The following is a 21,531-nucleotide window of genomic DNA, read 5'->3' on the forward strand; positions in this document are numbered from 1 at the left end:
ATTATAAACGAATGCTCAGGGCACAGGGCACGGGCAGTAGACTGGATTTCAGCCGCAGCCCCGTGCACCAGTGCACCCAGTGCCACAGCAGCCTGGCTGGGCAGGCGGAGTGGGGCTGGTACCTGTTGCTGAGTAGAGGGCTCGGGACATGTCGACCCCGGAGGGAAAGCAGTGAGGCCCTGGTGTGGCCAGTGCCGGAAGGCTGAGCGGAGCGCTGGGCATCTCCTTCTGGCCCAGGCTTCTCAGGGAGCAGGGGTTTCGGAGGAAGGCTCCGGGGCCAGGGTGTGAGTCTCGCTCCTGGGGTGCTGGTGCCCTGCCTTCCCCACAGATCAGCCAGATAACCCGAGCGAGGAGAATTGTGGAGTGATCCGCACGGAGTCCTCCGGCGGCTGGCAGAACCGTGACTGCAGCATCGCGCTGCCCTATGTGTGCAAGAAGAAGCCCAATGCCACGGCCGAGCCCCCGTCTCCTGGTGAGCGGAGGTCCCAGCGCAGGGGGGTGGGTGTAAGGGAGGGGCTTAGTGTCACAGCCACAGCGCAGCCTCACAGCGCAAGGTGACGTTGATCCTCCCTGTTCTTATTTAACGGCTCAGCTAAAGTCTGAACAACTTGCAATGTGCTATTAATTCATTGGGGGATTTGTTGAGAACTGTGTTAAATGCTGGTGTTACTTACCTTGTCCTAGTGGGGGGTCACAGTCTGCTGGAGGTGACAGACATCTCAATACACAACAATCCCAAGTCACGCACTGTTATGAAAATATGTGTAGTAAATGTTACAGGAGAAGAAATGCCTAGAGAAGGAATTGATTAGGCTTGTGAGAGTGAAACAGGGTTTCGTGGAAGTGACATTTCAAGTGGAGTCAAGTTTAAAGTGGCATAAAGAGATGCGAGGAAGACCTCAATGTAGACTCGCAGGCCCTAGCCCAGATTGATTGAATCAGGACCTGCATTTCACACAATCCTGTACCTGCAATTCATGTGCAGGTCGAGTTTAAGAAGCACTGACAGCGAGCGTGATGAAAAGAACAGTTCAGAAAGGCAGGGTGCAGCCAGTTCCTGAAGGCGCTTGGCTGCTGGGTGAAGTTTGGGTGGAACCAGGTGTGCTGTGGGGAGCCTTTGCTGGTTTGGAAGCTGGGAGTGTCTTGCTGACTTCTATGATTCATAGAGAGAGCTCTAGGGGCCCCTGGAGGAGGTGGGAGGGTGGCAAAGGGCAGGACACTGCTCTGGGGGCTCTGCCCTCACTGGTGTGTGGCCTTGGGCAAGCAGCTGTTTCTGAGGTGCAAACTGAGAATAAACTCACACCCCTCGCAGGGTTGCTGTTAGGCTGGTGACTTGGCCTGGGCCAGAGAAGCATCTCCATAGGTGGCCGAGGGTGTCTGTTGGTTTAGGCTGGAGGGGCCCCTGTAGGAATCCAGTAGCCCTGGGAATGGTGAAGAGGGGAGTTTTATAAGTAAAAGGCAGCAAAACCAGAAAAAAAATCCATAAATCCACAGAAAGTAAAGAGCTTACAGAGTAAAACTTCTGTTTCTGACTATTAAAGTGTTGCCAAAGACCGAGCCAGGGCCGTCAGCTTCTGTTTTCTCCCCTGACGTCCTAGGGGTTCAGGAGCAAAGGCTTAAAGCCTTGGCGCTCCCCCCCCCCCCCACCCCATCTAGGTCACCTCACCTCTAACTGGAGGGAGCCTGGGCAGGAACCAAATCCAGGTGTTCTCAGAAGCTGCTTTTCTGAAGGAAGGAGGGCCTGGTGTGGGCAGGTCTAGCCTATCTGTGGTCTTCCTTGGGGACGAGACCCTCACCAAGTTCTCCTGGGTCTCCCCGATGTGGCCCTGTGGCGAGTCCTCTCATGGACCTGCAGATGTGTCCATAGCCTTGGTTCTCTTTCACCCCAACCCACATCTTTCTGTATGAGGCATTTTTCTAGGCAGTTTCTTCTGCCTTCCTCGTCTCGTCACTGAAGCCATGTCATTTCAAAGGCAGCCACCATCTTGCCCCCAAAGTGTCCATGATTCCTGAGTTCCCTTCCTCCCACAGCCCAAAGCAAGCCCCCTGGGGTCTGAACACCCACTCAGCTCCTATTCTTTTGGAGGGCGGCAGCCTCAGATCTTAGCTCAGTGGCCAACAGAGATGATTGACAGTTCCAGAGCCCAGGAGCAAGCCCGTTCTGGCTCTCATCCCTGCCTACTTTGCTGGGTCACTAGGAAACAGTATAGCTGGACCCTGGAGAGGTTCCCAGAATGGAGTGGATCCCAAAATCCCAGTCTGGAGTGATGCTTCGAGTGGGTACATGCTTTCCCACCCAGCCAGGCAGAATCCTGCCCAAGCCTGACGTTGTGGGTGGTTTTGTAAAATCTTATTTTCTCTTGCCAAGGCTCAGGTGAGGGCTTGTTTGTCTCAGCTGCCCTTGGACCACGATCCCCAGTGGGTGAACTTGAAATACACGGAACTGGGGGCCAGGAAGGGCCCATGACCACACAGTTCCTCAGCCCCAGGGTGCAGGGAGAGGAGCTGGGGGTGGGGGAAGTAGCAAGAGGAGAAATCCCAGCCAAGGGATGCCATCCAGTGAGCAAGGACTTTACGTGCTGCCAACACAGTGGGGCTCCATTTCCTTACCTGTCTTGGTGAGAAGGGCTAATGTGGGACAGGTTTGGGGAGGAAGTGACTTTGGGGCCCTGCCTGTGTTAATGCCCAGTGGGTTGGTGCCCAGGATGCCTGAGCAGCGACCCCGTGGGTCTCTGCAGATGTGTGGGCCAATGTGAAGGTTGAGTGTGAGCCCAGCTGGCAGCCCTTCCAGGGCCACTGCTACCGACTACAGGCAGAGAAGCGCAGCTGGCAAGAGTCCAAGAAGGCATGTCTGCGGGGCGGGGCCGACCTGCTCAGCATCCACAGCATGGCCGAGCTGGAGTTTATCACCAAGCAGATCAAGCAAGGTGAGGGGCTGCTTGTCCACTGCCAGTCAGGGGTGGAAGGCAGGGCCTCCCGATGCCCAGCCATCCTTCCCAGGAGACTCAGGGACTGTCCCTTCCTCCCCTGCTGGTGGCTAAGGCTGACCTCTCCATGTCTTCTCTCCCCTCTCTTCCACGGCACCCCCCAGAGGTGGAGGAGCTGTGGATTGGCCTCAACGATTTGAAACTGCAGATGAATTTTGAGTGGTCTGACGGGAGCCTTGTGAGCTTCACCCATTGGCACCCCTTTGAGCCCAACAACTTCCGGGACAGCCTGGAGGACTGTGTTACGATCTGGGGGCCGGTGAGAATCCCTCTCCCTATCACAGGCCCCTAATACACCCCAGCCTCCTGGTGCTACCACAGTCCTGTAATCGGTGCCTGCCTGTAACTCCACCCCATGGCCTCTCAGAAGCCCCCCACTTCCCCACCAACCACTTCCACATGGAGAGATTGCCAGTGTTTGACACCCGTCTCCTCCCCCAACTTGCTGGATCACCTTGGGCAAGTTACTTAACCTCTCTGCCTCAGTTTCCTCATCTGTCAGTGAAACAGTACTGGCGCCAACCTCAGAGGGTCATTGGAAGGATAAAAGTTAATTCTCCCAAAGCTTTAGGACGTTTCCTGGAGCCATCTTGGTCTCCTGCCAGATGCTTCTCCCTGCCAGCAGGTGGCATCAGAGCCCACATTATGTGGACATTGCTGCACTGGTCGGGCTGCTCTGTGGAGTCCTGTCTCCTCAAGAAATTAGGGGGTGATGAGTATTTGCCATGTCATTGGCTCAGATGCAGTGTGGGTAGATAGAGGAATTGATGCAAGGCTTCAGGCAGAGATAAGAGACCTTTTAAAAAGGGACAGAGCTATGGAGATAGACTATCCACTCCAGGGACAGAGAGGATACTGTGCCATGAGATACCACAAACAGTGCCAGGGACCATAGAGACAGAGCCATCTAGAGTAGGGGATGCTATTTTAAAATTTATAAACAATTATTTGTTGAGTGTCTACTACATGTCAGGCATTCTCCTGGGGGCCGGGATAAACACCTCTACCCTCGGATGGAGCTAAAAGGCAGACAAACTGCTGGCTGGGAAGCTGTGGACAGAAGAGGGCTAAGGTATTGGGAGGGGCTGACCACTAAATTTCTCCTCAGCTCCGTCAGCTGTGATTCGGGTCTGAGCACCAGCCTGTGCTCAGCCTGGATCTGCAGGTAATGGCTGGACGCCTTGAAGTGGGAATGTCATCTGTCTGTCCTGCCATCAGTTACACCAACAGTCTCAGCCAGTGTGCCCTTGATGATTATGAAATGTGCTATAAATAATCTAAAAGAGTGCCTCTTTCCCTTTAGACAGTGCTTGTTGAAGTTTTTAAGGCATTTATTTGCACATCAACTCTGTGCTCTCATCAGCCCCACGCGACTTATAGAACTAACACTGCTCTCCCCATTTTATCACCTGGAACGCAGAGAGGTCAAGCCTCTTGCTCAGAATCACACAGCAAGCCGAGGCAGGGTCATGTCTGGAAATCAGGTTTGCGGAAAGGTTTGGGAGATTTAGGGGAGGAGGCCTGAGACTCCTCCTCACCCTGTATACCCAGGAAGGTCGCTGGAATGACAGTCCCTGTAACCAGTCCTTGCCGTCCATCTGCAAGAAGCCAGGTCAACTGAACCAGGGGGCCACTGAGGAGGACCACGGCTGCCGAAAGGTGAGGGTGCTTCTGGAGCTGGGTGCTGGGTGGGGCCAGCCAGAGGGGCTCCCAGGGGAGGGGGCGGATGGAAATCCTGCAGGCTCCCACTGCATTCTTCCTTCCATGGCACACCCTTTGTTTTCCGCTCTCCAAACAGCTCCTTTCCAGAAGGAGTGATGTTGCATGGGGTGGGGGGCTGTTGGGAGGAAGCAGAGCTCCCTATCCCCATCCCTGAGCCCCCTCTCCATGGGGAAGCCACTTCCCAGAGGCAGCAGAGAACAGGAGGTGACAATGGGCAGCCCCCGAGTCTGGCCAGCCTTTACTTGAATGGAGGCTGCTGGTGTGAGCCTGTGTCCTCTGCACCTCCAGACCTGCTTTCCCACCTCTATCATGGCTGGCACAGATCATGCCGTCTTTCATCATGGGTGCGCGTCTGTCTCCGGAGAAAGGAGGCCATTCTGGTGTCTCCCTCCTCATGCGCCTAGCCCCGTGGGGGGGGAGGGGGGGGCTACTAGAAGATGTTCAGGGAGGGAAGGAATTAGGACCGAATGGCAGAATAAGTGAGTGAGGGACTAAGTGTATGAAAGAGGGCAAGAGTGGGGGTCAACCCATCTCCCTCCTCCAGGCGCCCCCTCTCTAGCCCCCCGCCGAGCAGTGGTGTGAATGGTGTGGATGTATATGGGGAGGTTGCTCATATAGGACACTTTGTGGCGTTTTGGCCCCTGACAGCTCCATCTTCCAGACCACGCTCCTCCCACCAGCCCCTTGCTGCCAAACTGGCTCCTCACTCTGTTTTCCTTTGGATTAAGTCCCCTTACCACACCCCTCCCACCTGCACCCAAACTCTCCCCCAGGGGAGGAACGGGAACCACCAAAAAGCATGACCTCCAGTCATGGAGGGCGTGAGCAGACAGGCCCAGCTGAAGAGTCTGGGGGACCAGCTTGGTCAGGGACTGGCCCAGGGGCTCTGTCCTGGCTTGGGTGAGGTGGGGGGAGGGTGTAGACAGGAATTACTACTAACAACCGTGGCACCAGGGTTGGCCTAGAATGTGTGTGGGGTTTGAGCAGCCACAGTTAACACCCCAGGAGAGCTAGGGGTCTTAGCACAGCCCTGCTGGGCATATGGGACACACACATACGCGCGCGTGCACACACACACACATGCACACATGCACATGCACACACACTGCCCCCCACACCCCCTCCTTCTCTTCTGCCCTGGCTCCTGCCCAAGGGGCTGTGTCTCTTTCTCCCAACCTCGAGCCCACCCCAAGGCTTCCCACTTCAAGGGCTGCTGGAGGGAAAGGCCCTGGCAGGCATCTGGTGTCATCTTAGGGGAAGGAGGGCTGTGGTGAGGACAGGCACAACCTTTGTGGTGTGGGGTCAAGTCCAGGCTCCACCTTGTACCATCTGTGTACAAAATCTAATCACGTAGTTTCTCTGAGTCTCAGTTCCTCATCTGAACCGCAGGAGCACAGAGCCCCTCAGGGTGGCCCAAGGGGAGAGGGGTCTGGGGGATGTCGGGACCCGGTAGTGGAGAGCCAGCTGCTCGGGAGTGGTGGTCTCTCTTCCACAGCTTTGCTGCCCCTCGCTGAGGGTCTGTTTCCCCTCCCAACCCTCAGGCCAGGCACATCCTCCACTTCTTCCAGCTTCTCCACTTTTCCAGGCCCCTGAGGATTACCCAGCCCCCTCCACATCCTGGCAGCTCTCCCAGCTTTTTGGCTTGGTTTCTCAGCCAACTGGCAATGTTCCCATTGCTTCTCTTGGTTTAAATATTCAAGAGAGCAGTGTTATGGGCCACTTATCTTTCTGCACCAGGCCATGGGCCAGGTCACTGGCTGCCCCCGATCAGCCATTGCTAGGCCATGCTTCCACCCCGGGTCTGGCAGTTGTGAGTAATGGTGGGAGGAAGAGTATGGAGTGATAGGTGTAGAACACAGCATAGGAAGAGCCATCCCTGGTGTCAAACAAGTCCCTTCTATGCTGTGTCCAAGCCTGTAACACATTCAGTGATGACACTGATGGCATCCCCCTGCTCCAGGATTTATGGGTGACAGAGGAGCATCCTCCCCACAGACACCCCTCTTTTGCCCACTCTCGAGCCAGGGTTGGAAGTGGCACAGCCCATCCTGCTACTGGCTGGGAGAGGACCAAGTGACTTACAGTGAGGCCCGGCGCCTGTGCACCGACTACGGCTCTCAGCTGGTCACCATCACCAACAGGTACAGGAGGGGGTGGGCACCCAGACCAGCCTTCACCCATGTCCTGGCCTAATGTGGCCCTTGCACCAAACGGGGTAGCATCCTGTTATCAAGTACAGAGGGACCTGAGTCCTTTGAGCCTTAACTGACTCCAGGGCCTTTTTCTAATATTGTCACGAGAATGAATCTGACTATTAAGCCACCCCAGGGTGGGGCACACTGGGCAGGGGCATGAACAGGTATAGACGTGGGCTGGATACCCAAGAGAGGCCGTGGTTCTGTCTGATTTTGTCTACTTTCTTCTGGGGGAGCTGGGTTGCTATGTGTTAGTTGCAGGGTCCCCAGGGGTCCCCACTTCCCTGAGCAAGTTATTGGTCGGACACAGCACCCAAACTCCCAGGGCAGAGCATCTAGCCTGTGGCCCGAGGAGCGGTGGGGAGCGACCAGCCTTCTCCCCACAGGTTCGAGCAGGCCTTTGTCAGCAGCCTCATCTACAGCTGGGATGGCGAGTACTTCTGGACCGCCCTGCAGGACCTCAACAGCACCGGCTCCTTCCGCTGGCTCAGTGGGGATGAGGTCATGTACACCCACTGGAACCGGGACCAGCCTGGTGAGCTCCTCCTCGACAGCGCTTGGTCAGCCCCCTTCTTTGACTTGCCTCGGTGGACCTGCCCTGCCAGGACCGAGACCCAGTGAACTGATCATTTGTACAGTACGGTGAAGCCATCAGGAGCACAGGCTCGGGAGCCAAACTGCCCGGCTCAGATCCTGATTCTGCTGTTTATTAGCTGTGCATCTTTGAGCCTCAGTTTTCTCATCTGTCAAATGGGGATAATGGTGCTTTCCTCTTGGGATTGATGTGGGCTTAAATGGGTTAATACAAGTAAAGCTCTTAGAATAGTGAGCACAATATAAGTGCTTGCTATTATTATTATTACCATTTTACATTCATTATCTTTATTAACACTTTCAATAACCTGATGAGGTCGATGATGAATAGTTTCAGAGAGATTAAGCAACTTACCTAAGATCTCATATGAGTGAACATAGCGCTATGACTCTGCCTCCATTCCCCTCTTCCCATGTGGGCCCCACATAGTATGTCCTTGCAGAGCCGGCCAAGCTGGTTCCAAGTGTGAGGGCTGTGGTGGTGCCCCACGGGCATGTGAGTGAGGGCCAGACCATGAGTCCTCCTCAGCATAAGGGTCTCCCTTCTCCTTCCTTCAGGGTACAGCCGTGGGGGCTGCGTGGCTCTGGCCACGGGCAGCGCCATGGGGCTGTGGGAGGTGAAGAACTGCACCATGTTCCGGGCTCGTTACATCTGCAGGCAGAGCCTGGGTACACCAGTGACACCGGAACTGCCTGGGCTAGACCCGACGCCCAGCCTTACTGGCTCGTGTCCCCAGGGCTGGGCCTCAGACCCCAAACTCCGGCACTGCTATAAGGTACGCAGCCTTTGGCATGAGGGGAGGGAGAGAGAAGAGAGCAAAGAGGCACCTCACCTTGGTTGGGGGTGGGAGATCCAAGTAGAACCCACCTACCATCCAGACAGTGGCCCCAAAAACACTTTTCCCTACAATGGACGGCAGACAGAGCATTTCTGGTGAAACTTGTCAGTGGAATCTGAGACCTGGCACATAGTAGGTGCTCAATAAATATTTGAGGAATTGAAGAAACCATATAGATTGTTGGTTTCAGAGGTTCCCACATGTTGGGGGCCAGGCTGGCTGCTCTTCAGAATTGCTTGGGTAGCTTGATAAAAATAAAATCTTCAGGCTGCCACAATGGAGATGGGGATTCAGTAGCTTGGGGTGGGGCCTGGTAATCCGTATTTCTAAACTCGGCTGGGTTTGGGAGCCACTGACGTAGTCCAGGCTCTTTTATTCCATGGAAAAACTGAAGTCCAGGGAGGGGGAGGGACTTGCTCACAGCTTATTGTGGCTCTGCTGAGATAAGAGCCAGATCTTGCCACTGGTCAGGGGGACCGGGCAGGGGGCGTTCTGCAGGAACTGCCTGTGCCGGCTCTCTTCCTCCAGGCTCATGCTCTGATGAGCAGGATTGTCTTAGCTAGCCTGGACCCCCTGTACAGTGCAACCCCAGCCCCGCTCCCCATTGCTGTCATAGCGGGGCAGGCGTCCCCTGGGGAACTGGGCCAGTGGGGACAGCTTGGACAGCTGGGCTCTGCTCCTGTAGGTGTTCAGCTCAGAGCGACTGCAGGACAAGAAGAGCTGGGTCCAGGCCCAGGGAGCCTGCCAGGAGTTGGGGGCCCAGCTGCTGAGCCTGGCCAGCTATGAGGAAGAACACTTTGTGGCCAACATGCTCAACAAGATCTTCGGGTACTGAGCCTGGGGTGGTGGCCTGCGTGCATGCCTGTGTGTGTGGCTCTTGGTTTTACTGGGCAGGGTCCAGGGCGAAGGTGATTCTAGCGTGGCCTGTGTGAGGGCTTGGAGTGACCTGTGTATCTGCTGCTAGTGCCAGGACCATTCTGTACCCCTGGTCTCCCTGGAATTGGAGACCACGTGTTGTCCACCAGCATCACAGAGCCAGCAACACCCCCTCAGACTCACAAACTTACACAGTAACTCCTCCCCATCCGTCCTCCGTTACAAAACCTTAGACAAGTTGAGTGTTTCCCCCCCACCCTATCCCATCCCATAATAGCTCACACTCCTCAATAAAAAGCTTTTCCTGAGAGACAAGGGGAAAAGGCTACAAAAATGAGCATTTGCCAGTGGAGGTCCCTCCAGGACCCCATCTCTGTCCCGTGGGCTCCAGGCATCCTATGATACACACAACACCTGTAATCTATAGCCCTGGGAAAAATCCAGGTGCATCCAGGCTTCCTGAGGTCTTAATTCCAAGGATATCTCCTCCCAGCAAATACCACAATTACATTATTTGACTAGTTATTGTAATAGCTCATATTGATCGCTTCTCACCAGGTACCAGGTACTGTGCTAAACATTTAATCCTTATTTAATCTTCTCAGCAACCCTAGCAAGTAGATATTATTATTGACCTTGTGAGCTGATAGAGAGAGATTGGGTTATTTCCCAAAGGTCACAGAGCTGCTCCATGGGTGAAGCAGTCCTAGAATCCATGGTTACCTGATTCCAGAGTCCCAGGTTTATCCACTCCCATCGACTTCTAAACTCCCTAAAGTGAAAGCTTCAGAGTCTTGCTGGCAGAGCAAACCCCACCCAAAGGGAAGCCACAGGAGGGAGCCAGGCCATCCACCACTCCATGAGCTGGGGGCCTGGTCCAGTTCTCTGGGGAGAGAGCTTTTAAGTGGCCCCAACAGTGTATCCCCCACCCCAGGTGAGCATGAAGCCCAGATGGAGAGACCTCAGGCCCTGGGGGACTGCCCAGGTCAGAGCTGCAAGGGGCGGGGGTGTGTTTGGCCCCTGCTCCTCTCACTCCAATCTCTTCTGTCCCAACCCCTGGGTTGTGCTGAAGTGAATCTGAGCCTGAGATCCATGAGCAGCACTGGTTCTGGATCGGCCTAAACCGTCGAGACCCCAGACTGGGGCAGAGCTGGCGCTGGAGTGACGGCCTGGGGGTGAGGCCTGGAGGAGGTGGGCGGGGCATTAGTGGGAGAGGCTTGATGGTGGGCGGGGTCCTTTGGGGGTGGGGCGCACAGGGCCTGGGCTTGGGTGAGGTTGAACAAGAGGTAGGGCTTCTGGCCAGAACTGGCAGGTAGCGGAAAGGATAATGGGGGTCGTCCTGCCCAGGTTGGGAGGTTCCCAGCTCAGGCCAGGCCTCTTGTTCATCTCTTCTGGGGATGGGGGCAGCCTGCGCCTCGTGCCTTAGGACCCTCTCCCACTCTGACCTCCGTCTTCAGTTCTCTTACCACAATTTCGACCGGAGCCGGCACGATGATGACGATATCCGGGGCTGTGCAGTGCTCGACCTGGCCTCCCTGCAGTGGGTGGCCATGCAGTGCGAGACGCAGCTGGACTGGATCTGCAAGATCCCTCGAGGTTGGGTGGGGGTGGTTCTGGGGGACGGAGTGGGGCAAAGGGCGGCAGGCCCAGGACCCAGGGGAGGTTCTCCTTTCCTTGCATCATCTCTGTTTATATTGTCCCGGTAGGTGTGGACGTGCGGGAGCCAGATGTCAACCCACAAGGTGAGGCCCCCCTGCCCATCCTGTTCCCTATAGCAGTCCGGAGAGGGGAAGGGGTGTCACCTCTGGGGCAGGGCCTAGCCAGGAAAAAAGTTAGGGGTTCAAGCCAAAAGAAAAGGGATCGGGGCACCTATAACTGTATTGGCCAGGAACTCTGCCCTGGACCAGCCTTGTCCTTCTCCATGGGCGGGCAGAGAGCTGCAGCCTGGCCGCCACTCCCACGCCCTCACTGCCCGCGCAGGCCGGCGGGAATGGCTGCGTTTCCAGGAGGCCGAGTACAAGTTCTTTGAGCACCATTCCACGTGGGCGCAGGCACAGCGCGTCTGCACGTGGTTCCAGGCTGAGCTGGCTTCTGTGCACAGCCAGGCAGAGCTGGACTTCCTGGGGCACAACCTGCAGAAGGTGGGCACGGGAGGGAGTATGGGGCTGTGGTCAGGGGAGGGCAGGCCCAGGAGCATGAAAGAGAGGCCCTTCTGACCCTCCCCTGCTCGCCTGGCTTCCCCAGTTCTCCAGGGGCCAGGAACAGCACTGGTGGATTGGCCTGCACACCTCGGAGAGTGATGGACGCTTCAGGTAGGAGCCCTGGGGGTGGGGGGAGCGGGTGTGGGAGGAGGTGCATGCCTGGATGGCTGGCCCCAACCCCCGGCTGCAGGTCGGGAGGCTGCACAGCACACACAGACTGATGGACCTGTATTTGAATCCAGCTCTGCCCCTTGCTGGCTGTGTTGCTTTGAGCAAGTGACTTAACCTATCTGGGCCTCAGTTTTCTCATCTGAAAATGAGAGTAATGAGGTCTGCCTGGGAGGATTGTTGTGAGAATTAGAAATAAGATATATGAGGTCCTTAGCACAGAATCCAGCACGTTATTGGGCACTAAATCATGGCAGCTCATGTTCTGCTGGAGTCACTCATAAAGCAGTCCCTCGCAGGACATGGGGAAGAACATGATAACAGTCCAGAGGGGCCTGTTTGTATTCAGGGCCCACCTGCGATGCACTGAGGCAGGAAGGACCAGGAGCACATGGGTATCCGCACAATGCTGCCCTTGGAGCCCTGCTCTGGGATTCTTAGACTTTTTCTCTAGTTGGAGAAATCGGTGTCCAGGGAAGGCCGGGCCTTATGGAGGCACCAGGTCCTCGGGTCTCCCTTGTACTGAGCACAGTAGCCCCACTCCTCAGCCTACAGAGGAGCTCCTGAACTTGGGCCCTTCCCTGCCCTCTTTCCCATGGCCTTCACTGCTGTATATGGGGGAGGTGGAGACTGGGGCCGGTGCTGGAGTCACCCCTGCTTGGTGCCACTGCAGGTGGACAGATGGATCCATTATAAACTTCATCTCCTGGGCACCCGGCAAACCTCGGCCCATCGGCAAGGATAAGAAGTGCGTGTACATGACGGCCAGCCGAGGTGAGGGCAAGGGGGGGGCACGGGGTAACAGAAGCTGAGGAGGGTCAATGTTGGGGCCAGTGAGGTGAACGTGGGCAGGGGCCCTCAGTCTCTTCTCATTCTCTTTGTTCCCACAACTCCACAACTCAAGTAGGGCCAGACCAGAGAGGAGAAGGCCTGTCCCAACAGTCCCACAGCCACAGAGGACTTGAGTTCAGAGTTGGGCACAGGGACCTGAGCCCCAGCTCAGCCTCCTCTCGGCATGAGACAAGCATGCTGCCAGCCCTACCCTGAACTGGAGGTGACTGCCCTTTCCTCCCCTCTCTGCAGAGGACTGGGGGGACCAGAGGTGCCTGACAGCCTTGCCCTACATCTGCAAACGAAGCAATAGCACCAGAAAGATGCAGCCACCTGACCTGCCACCCACGGCCCTGGGGGGCTGTCCCTCTGGCTGGAATCAGTTCCTCAACAAGGTAGGAGGAGGGGGGTCACCCCCAGGAGTCGGGGAGAGGATGTGAATATGGGAAGGTTGAGCCTCAGAAGTCCTGGCCCTTTGCCAACACCAAGATGTCAGAAGTCATGGCCTTTTGTCTGTACCCACCCACCTCTCCTACTTGGCCCCCAAGCCAGGGCTAGACTTCTTAGAAAATGACCCCGTGTGGTAACACCTGATCCATCAGGAACTGAGAGTGTCCAGAGTTGGTGAGTTTTCTAGATAAGCAGTCGTCAAACATTTTTATAATGAACTCCTATTAGTGAAATAAAATATTGAACATACAAAGTGTGTGTGTGTGTGTGTGTGTGTGTGTATGTGTATGTATGTTATATACAGAGGGTGCCAAAACAATGTATACACATTTTAAGAAAGGAAAAAACTGTATTAAAATTGTGATACTCAATATATACCAATAACAAAAGATGAATACAAGTCATATGTATACATTTTTTTGGCTCCCCCATACATGTGTGAGTACATAATATATATGTGTATATTTAATTCCATACTAATGTGACTAATGTTATATATAGGAAAATACACACAAGAACAAAACAGTATTCAGCATGAGCTAAAGATTTTAAAATAGTATTTTTAAGTTTAAAAATTTTTCTATATTAGTGGTATGAAAATTTTTGTGCTCACTCAAAAATTATCAATCATCACTATTAATATTTAAATAATTATAAAGAACACAGTGGTTGCATATTTCTCATTATTTTTTAAAAATCTTGGTCCGATACTTTATGATTCATGAATCACGGGTCTTGTTTGAAGTTCTGATTATTTCAAAACATGGATTTAATGCTTGTTGCAGATTAAAAAGTTGACTCACAAAGACAAATAGATCAAAGTGAAAAAAGTTCATCCATCATTGGCTGGGCTTCCTAAGGCATTCTCTCCACTTTTCAGTCCTTCTAATTAAAGAAAGGTTTTTCTATAAAAATTGGCTGGTAAATTTCTGCATTTGAAACTAATCTCCCTCATATACTAATCATAAGACCTGATCAAGTAGGTTAAAAAAAAAAGTCCTTGGCAGATTTTTTTAAAAATAACATTTAGAAAATTTTCTTCTCAAGTGTTTTGAGTGTACACGTAGGAAAGTTTGGGGCAATAAAATTAGAGTGGATATGTTTCTAAACATGTTTTCAAAATGCTTCTTCTAGAATATGAGTTTCTTTCCAAAAGTGATTCTGTTTGCACCCTCTGCTGATTGATCAGACCTGATTAGACCTTCATTGTTTTTACTAGTAGCTGAAGGGAGTTTATCCCGGGAAGAGAAGGTGGAGGTTTCCTTGTTTGTACTGGCATGAGTTTCCATCCACTATTTCTTCGCAGCATATTGTAAGACCACTTGTTCTGACTGAGAGGATTAGATTAGGTAACCCTAGATAATATAATCCATAAGTCTTTGTCATACATTGGAGTGCAACCAGCCTCTTAGTGTCATAGAGCTTACTCTCCTCAGAATAGTTGAGTGAATATTATACTTTTCTGTTAAAAAAAAAAGTAAGGCCTGTGTATTATTAAAACTTCGGAAAATACAGAAAGAAAATAAAACTCACCCATTCTCTCCAGAGATAACCACTATATTTTACTCCCCTTCCCGCCTTTTTCTGCATAATTGAGATCATACTAAATAATGCAATTTTGTATCCAGCTTTTTTTCTCGGTGTTGTATTTTGAGCATTTTCTCATGTTGTTAAAATTTTCCAAAAACTTCTTCTCAAGGGTTCTTCCACCTAATATAAAACAGAATGAATTTTACATATATTCTTTCTCCCCATCACACTGCCTCTGAGCAGAAAATCACTGTACATCCTTCATTTTCAAAGAGAGAGTCTTCGCGTGATAAAGATTTCCTTTAACATTATGGAAAAAATGAAGGTGGGAAAGAGAAACATAAAATTACAAGCGATAGAAGCTGTTGACTAACAGATCATTTAAAAATAAAGATAAAACTATCGTAGAGATGATCATGTAAGTTCAAAGGGCAAGATAACAGATTTCAGACAACACTCAGGATGTTTAGCAGAGGGTGAGACAGACCTTGTCCTACCTCTCAGTGCTTGGCCCAGGTGCCATTGTCATGGGTAGTAGAGCCTTTGGTGACCCAAAGAAGTGCTCCCACTAAAAATTCCCCAGAGTGTGGGCAAGTGTGTGTGATCTGCTGTGGCAGGTTGAGAGGGTACTGGAGGCTTGCTCAAGGGGACCCAGATGTCCTGGTTCTGATATTTTTCTCACAGCCTCCAAAGCCTCCCCAGGGCCTACTGCTGAGGGGTACGCAGTGGAGTTTCTGGGTTTGTGGGACAGGGAGGTGGAACTGGACATCATGCCTCCCCCTCCGCCCCCAGTGTTTCCGAATCCAGGGCCAGGACCCCCAGGACCAGGTGAAGTGGTCAGAGGCACAGTTCTCCTGTGAACAGCAAGAGGCCCAACTGGTCACCATTGCAAACCCCTTAGAACAAGGTAGGGCCAGCCCCTGGGGAGGCCCCAGTATCCTCTGACACAGTCCCCCAAAATGACTAGTGCAGAGTGAGCAGGGGGCTGCCCTGTTGCTCATAATTTTCTCTTCTGGGGGACTGTAGCATTCATCACAGCCAGCCTGCCCAATGTGACTTTTGACCTTTGGATTGGCCTCCATGCCTCGCAGAGGGACTTCCAGTGGGTGGAGCAAGAGCCTCTCCTGTATGCCAACTGGGCACCGGGGGAACCCTCTGGCCCTAGCCCTGCTCCCAGTGGCAACATACCGGTGAGGAAGCCCCTCCCCACTCTCCATTGCCACCCACCCCTTGCTCTGCTGCCCTAGATTGTGGCACTTGCCTTCACTCCCTGGGTTCCCCCTCTTCCAGCGTCTTTACTCATAGTGCCTTTTGGGGGCAGTGGCACAAGGTGGAGGCAGCTGCTGGGGCTCCCCTGAGCAGCTCCTTCCCCCCAGACCAGCTGTGCGGTGGTCCTGCATAGCCCCTCAGCCCACTTCACTGGCCGCTGGGATGATCGGAGCTGCACCGAGGAAACACACGGCTTCATCTGCCAGAAGGGCACAGGTACATGTTACCAGGGAACTTGGGAACCCCATCACTGGGCTAGATGCTGTGGGCCAGGTCAGGAGGAATGAAACATGGTTCCTGACCTCAGGGGTCCTTGGGGTCACCCCCAGAGTCTTGTATCTGCTTGGGAAACAGGTGGGCAGAAAGGCCAGGTACCAATCAGAGGGAAAAGTAGTGAGCACCGAGGGGGCTCAGGAAAAAGGTTTGGGGTATAAAGGACTGACCAGGAAAGACTAGACATTGCACATGGTGTCAAGCAACCTGAGCTTCTGCATCACGCATTCCTCTGCCTTGGGGTCCTGGGGTAGGAGAATTCAAGGCTCCAGCTTGTTCCTCGGTTTACTAGCGAGAATGCATTATTAATCATAACAGTGGCTAACACTCAGTGTTACTTTGTGCCAAGCGCTGTGCCCCATGGAAACCTGGTCTCTACCCGATGCCTGATGCTCCCCCAGCCTCATGCCTGAGCCCTGTCCCCTTCCCTGTAGACCCCTCGCTGAGCCCATCCCCAGCAGCATCGCCCCCTGCCCCGGGCATTGAGCTCTCCTACCTCAGTGGCACCTTCCGGCTGCTGCAGAAGCCACTTCGCTGGCATGATGCCCTCCTGCTGTGTGAGAGCCGCAACACCAGCCTGGCACACGTGCCTGACCCCTACACCCAGGCCTTCCTCACTCAGGCTGCCCGAGGGCTGCACACACCACTCTGGATCGGGCTGGCCAGTGAAGAGGTGGGCTCCCAACCCTTGTCCTGGCACCGAGACTGGGCCCACTCCCCTGAGTTTCCTCCTGTCCCTTCCTAACCCCCTGCCTTACCTGCCCCCACCTCCCGTGGCTGGTCCCCTTCCTCCACCCTGACAGCCTCCTTGTGCTCAGGGCTCCCGGCGGTACTCCTGGGTCTCAGAGGAGCCCCTGAGCTATGTGAGCTGGCAGGACGGGGAGCCCCAGCAGCCAGGAGGTTGCGCCTATGTGGACGTGGATGGGGCCTGGCGTACCACCAGCTGCGACACCAAGTTGCAGGGAGCTATGTGTGAAGTTAACAATAGTGAGTGCCCAACTGCTTGGATGGAGGGATGGGCAAGGCCTAGGCCATTCCGGGGAGGACTCTGGGCCACTTCATCAATCCCGCACCCTTACAGGGCCCCCTCCTCGAAGAATAAGCTACCACGGCAGCTGTCCTCAGGGCCTGGCCGACTCCGCATGGATTCCCTTCCGGGAGCACTGTTACTCCTTCCACATGGAGCTGCTGCTGGGCCACAAGGAGGCGCTGCAGCGCTGCCAGAGAGGTGGGTGAGGGCGGGCTAGGGCCCACTCGTGGGCACTTCGGGTGGTGACCCGTCTCATGGACACTCAGACCCCATGAAAGCAGTCCCCATGCTACACTCTTCCCGTGAACACTCACACATACGTGCCCTGTCACATTCCCATAGACAGAGACCATATGTGACATTCTACGTATATACCCCTACAATGTTAGCACGTGCACACACGGATGCATGGACTCCACACCATCCTTGACTCAGGCGGTCAGAGAGGAGGGCTGGGGCCTCTGGGGGCGCTCTAGTACCCCAGGGAGACCTGTGGTGCCTGACGTGGACCTCCCTTGTGGCAGTGGGTGGGGCAGTCCTGTCCATTCTGGATGAAATGGAGAACGTGTTTGTCTGGGAGCATCTGCAGAGCTCTGAAGGCCAGAGTCGGGGCGCCTGGCTAGGCATGAACTTCAACCCCAAAGGTGGGTACCCTGTGTGTGGGGTGGGGAGGTTAAGGCCTCAGGCTGTAGGGGAGATGCCCTCCACCAGGGCTTGGTGGGTGTGAGGACTTGTGGGAGGGAGAGTTGGTTCTAGAACATGTCTGCTCTTTCCCATCTGCTTCTGCTCCAACATGTGTCCCCTCCCCTGCACCCCCTCAGTGCCTTCTTTCCCATAGGAGGCACCCTGGTCTGGCAGGACAACACAGCTGTGAACTATTCCAACTGGGGGCCCCCTGGCCTGGGCCCCAGCATGCTGAGTCACAACAGCTGCTACTGGATCCAGAGCAGCAGCGGGCTGTGGCGGCCTGGCGCCTGCACTAACATCACCATGGGCGTTGTCTGCAAGCTCCCTCGAGGTGAGTGCCCTGGCAGGCACACCGCTCAGCCTCCTTCCGCCCCCACGAAGCTGGTGCTGGGGTGTGGCTCAGGGCTGCGTCTAATTCTGCAGGCGACAGTGCATGTGAAGAAATGAACAGATAGGTCTGGGGCTGCTGGGACCCTCCCCTGGGATAAATTGGTCTGTAGGAAGGACCGTCTTTTCCTACAAATTTCCAAGATAGACAGCAAACCCATCATTTTGTAGTGGTTAAGGGCATGGGCAGGGTTCAAGCCCCGGCCAAACCACTTACCATCTATGTGACCCTGGGCAAATTACTTAAACTCTATGGCCTCAGTTTCTCTATGTAAAATAGGGATAATAACAGTACCTACAAGATGAAATGAACTAATTAAGTGTCTGGCACTCAGAAAGTGCTCTATATGTCTTTGCTATTATTGTTATTATTACTAGTGCTATTCTTAACTGGTTCCACCTTCTTCCCTGCAGCTGAGGAGAGCAGCTTCTCCCCGTCAGGTGAGTAGAAGGCAGGGCTAAGACGAGCCTTCTCCCTCCTTTTCCTCTCATTCTGGGTGGTGGGCAGCGGGTTCCTGGCAGTGGTGGGGTTTCTTGATTGAATGTCCCTCTTGCCACAGCAGCGCTGCCAGAGAACCCGGCGGCGCTGGTGGTGGTGCTGATGGCAGTGCTGCTGCTCCTGGCCCTGATGACCGCAGCCTTGATCCTCTACCGGCGGCGACAGAGCGTGGAGCGTGGGGCCTTTGAGGGCGCCCGCTACAGCCGCAGCTCCTCCGGTCCCGGCGAGGCCACTGAGAAGAACATTCTGGTGTCCGACATGGAAATGAACGAGCAGCAGGAGTAGAGCCAAGGGCGTGGTCAGGGCCTGGGCAGGAGGAGCTGGGTCAGCTGGGCCCCCCACTAGCTACCAGTCCAAGATGGGCTATGGAGGGGTGTCCTTGGGAGCTGCTGTTGGGAGGTGGGGCTGGGCAGGGCCTGGGCTGGTGGGGTCCCCTCCCTCCCATGAGGGCTGGGCTGAGACCTGGCTGAGAGCAGCGTGGTGTTTGCCTTTTGGGGGACCTGAGGGCTTGTCACCTGGGCCTGTGCCCCTACAGTAACCAGAGGCAGGACAGAAGCCTCTTTCTGCCTCTTTCTTCCCAGACCCCCCTGCCTAGGCCTGTTGATCCATGTCCTAGGATCCCCTATTCACTGCACAGCTTGAGGAGCCTCCTCTGAGCCCTCAGCCAGCCTCTGTCGCTTCTCTCCTTCCCACCTGGCAGCCTCAGCTCTGAGCCCCTCACCCCAGCCCCTTTTCCCACTTCTCACCCAGGCCTTCCTTCTGAGCCAAGGCCCTGGGGTTCGGGGAGTCCTCTTGCTCTTGGTGGGGGGTCAGCTGAAGGGTCCAAGCATTCATCATTCCTGTGCCTGCTGGGGTGGCCATTGGGCGTGGCAGGAGGGGCCAGGGCACCGCTGTGGTGTCAGCTGGGCTGAAGATAGGACTGGGGAGAGACACCCAACCTCTTGGGGGTGACCGAGCTGGGCTGGGGTGTCATCTCCTGCCGGTCGGGGGAGGGCTCTGTCCTTAAAGAGTCCCCTGTGGGGACCAAAATAAGTTTCCTCGTGTTTCCAGCTCCTGGCTCTGGTTTGGAGAGAGAGCGGAGGGGGTTTCCAGAGTCCTGGGGGCCTCAGAGAAGTGGGAGCTTGGGACGGCTCCAGGTGCTCGCCCTCTAGTGGGGCCCAGAGGAACAGTGCCCACGCTCCTGGAGTGGCCCCATGCAGAGAGCTGACCCGGTGCCTTTCCAAGAGGCCGGAATCCCAGCCCCGGTGGAAGTGTACGGCCTGTCCTGGTGCCGCGGCGCCGGACAATGTGAACATGGACTCCAAAGACATGGTCCTTTTTTTGTAGTTCTTAATTTTTTTAATGTGCCATTATTGTCAAAAGAAAAAAAAAAAGAAAAAAGAAAAGCAACAAATAAAACACCTTTAAGAGGCTTGAGAGAGGATTCTTGCCTTGTCCGGTTGTGAGCCTCGTTCCTCATATCACTTGAGAGATACATGCTGTCTTTGGCGCTCGCGTCGTGCGTTCTTTCTGCAGTGCACCATTTGGCTTCTACCTCTGGGCCTCACAGGACACTCACCCTGCTCTGTTCTTCCAGGACCTCACCTTTCTGGGCCCGCTCACCCTTCCCCTGTTTTTCTGTTCTACTTGATTTGTATGTGGTTGAGAGAGCTCAGGAGCCACCTGACACCTGTGTAAGTTTGTGCAATTTAGCTCAATTTTCAACAGGTGTAAGCTGGGCGAACAGGGCTCACCTCCTAGCGTTGCTTTAAGGGTATTTAAGGATTAAGTGAGATCATCTGTGCAAAGCAGACTAGCAAGTGCCACGAGCTCTTGTAGTATGTGCCCCATAAATGCCAACTGTTATTGTTATTTCTGGGCTTTGGCTCCTGGGGGAGCATTTGTGGTGCGGAGGTCAGCCCTGGGTGGCGGCCTCCCATCACCGTCCTTCCAGAGCAGCCATCATACCTGCCTTGAGCTTTGCGAAAGCGCACACTTGTCCTTGGGAGCTTGGGCTCTGAAACCACCCAGAGCAGGGGAATGGATCACAGGACCTCCTGCCCCACACACCCGCCTCACTCATCCGCTCTTTCACTCAGCAGATAACTGAGCTGGAGATACAGCAGCAAACAAAGAGACAGCCCTGCCAACAGAGGATGCTCAACTCTGCCAGGTCAGCCAGATGCTGTGAGGAGGGCTAAAGCAGCCCAAGGACATGGGTTGGGGAGGGTCTCACCTGAGGGAGGTGAAGGAGTGAACAATGTGAACACCTAGGCCAGGTGTCAGGCAGGTGAAACAGCCCAGGCCCTGCTGTGGGGGTCCCTGGTGCTTCAGGGGACCAGCAAGGGAGGCTGAAACGAAGTGGGGAGGGAGGAAGAGTGGGGGCAGGGAGGTGTGGGGGCGGGCCATTTGCCCAGGGGTAGAGAGTGTGGACTTTGTTTTAAGTACAGTGGGAATGGCTAATCTGATTAACCTTTTAAGAAGGTGGTTTGGCTCATGACTGCAACAATGGTCCGATTCTGTGCACGTGCGCGTTCGTGTGTGTTTTGCCTTGTTCATGATTTTTTAAACAAGTTTCTACTTCTGTGAATAGGTAATAGCGTCACATGGTTCAGAGCCTAAATGATATAAGCTCACCCTGTCCCTACCCAACCTGTGTCCCCTGCCCCGACAGGTAACGACTTCTTAGTTTCTGTGCATCTTTCTGGTGGTATGAAAAGACAGATTTGTCTGAAGGGAGAGCAAACGCACTTGCTGGGGACTGGATGTGCTGTGGGAGAGGAGGGAGGGGTCAGGAAATGCCCCAAAGCTTTTGGCCTGACAGCAGAGTGAGTGGGGTGCCATTTACTGAGTCAGGGAGCCCCAGCAGGGGTTTGTGAGCTGCTTTTCTGAGGCTGAGCCCAAGAAAAGCAGCTTGGCCTTCCTCCAGTTTCCTTCCAACTCTCCCCTCTGCAGCCCCATGGCAGCAACAGGACTGTTACTTTAGGGAGGGAGCCCCAATCCAATCAGTCTCC

The 21,531-nt window shown here is 54.4% G+C and overlaps 1 protein-coding gene across 4 annotated transcripts in view; it reads left to right on the forward strand.

Moving 5' to 3' along the window:
• MRC2 (mannose receptor C-type 2) overlaps positions 1-19,954 on the forward strand; it is a 51,351-nt gene extending 31,397 nt beyond the window's left edge. The window contains exons 6-31 of one of the 4 annotated variants that reach the window (XM_074319620.1): positions 329-472; positions 2,739-2,927; positions 3,092-3,246; positions 4,539-4,646; positions 6,735-6,850; positions 7,291-7,439; positions 8,057-8,274; positions 9,023-9,165; positions 10,286-10,388; positions 10,671-10,809; positions 10,920-10,955; positions 11,194-11,354; positions 11,458-11,525; positions 12,256-12,356; positions 12,666-12,808; positions 15,186-15,300; positions 15,420-15,583; positions 15,770-15,878; positions 16,370-16,608; positions 16,754-16,922; positions 17,017-17,163; positions 17,490-17,609; positions 17,804-17,983; positions 18,454-18,480; positions 18,603-18,862; positions 19,589-19,954. In XM_074319620.1, coding sequence (XP_074175721.1) covers positions 329-472; positions 2,739-2,927; positions 3,092-3,246; positions 4,539-4,646; positions 6,735-6,850; positions 7,291-7,439; positions 8,057-8,274; positions 9,023-9,165; positions 10,286-10,388; positions 10,671-10,809; positions 10,920-10,955; positions 11,194-11,354; positions 11,458-11,525; positions 12,256-12,356; positions 12,666-12,808; positions 15,186-15,300; positions 15,420-15,583; positions 15,770-15,878; positions 16,370-16,608; positions 16,754-16,922; positions 17,017-17,163; positions 17,490-17,609; positions 17,804-17,983; positions 18,454-18,480; positions 18,603-18,823 — 3,464 coding nt within the window. In that variant the 3' untranslated portion in view covers positions 18,824-18,862; positions 19,589-19,954. Of the gene's footprint in view, positions 1-328; positions 473-2,738; positions 2,928-3,091; positions 3,247-4,538; positions 4,647-6,734; positions 6,851-7,290; positions 7,440-8,056; positions 8,275-9,022; positions 9,166-10,285; positions 10,389-10,670; positions 10,810-10,919; positions 10,956-11,193; positions 11,355-11,457; positions 11,526-12,255; positions 12,357-12,665; positions 12,809-15,185; positions 15,301-15,419; positions 15,584-15,769; positions 15,879-16,369; positions 16,609-16,753; positions 16,923-17,016; positions 17,164-17,489; positions 17,610-17,803; positions 17,984-18,453; positions 18,481-18,599 lie in introns of all 4 variants that reach the window. The other 3 variants (XM_019733027.2, XM_019733026.2, XM_019733029.2) reach the window with 3 other exon arrangements.
• The last annotated feature ends 1,577 nt before the right edge of the window (positions 19,955-21,531 follow it).

Source organism: Rhinolophus sinicus, linkage group LG15, assembly GCF_036562045.2.
Source record: "Rhinolophus sinicus isolate RSC01 linkage group LG15, ASM3656204v1, whole genome shotgun sequence".
NCBI lineage: Eukaryota > Metazoa > Chordata > Mammalia > Chiroptera > Rhinolophidae > Rhinolophus > Rhinolophus sinicus.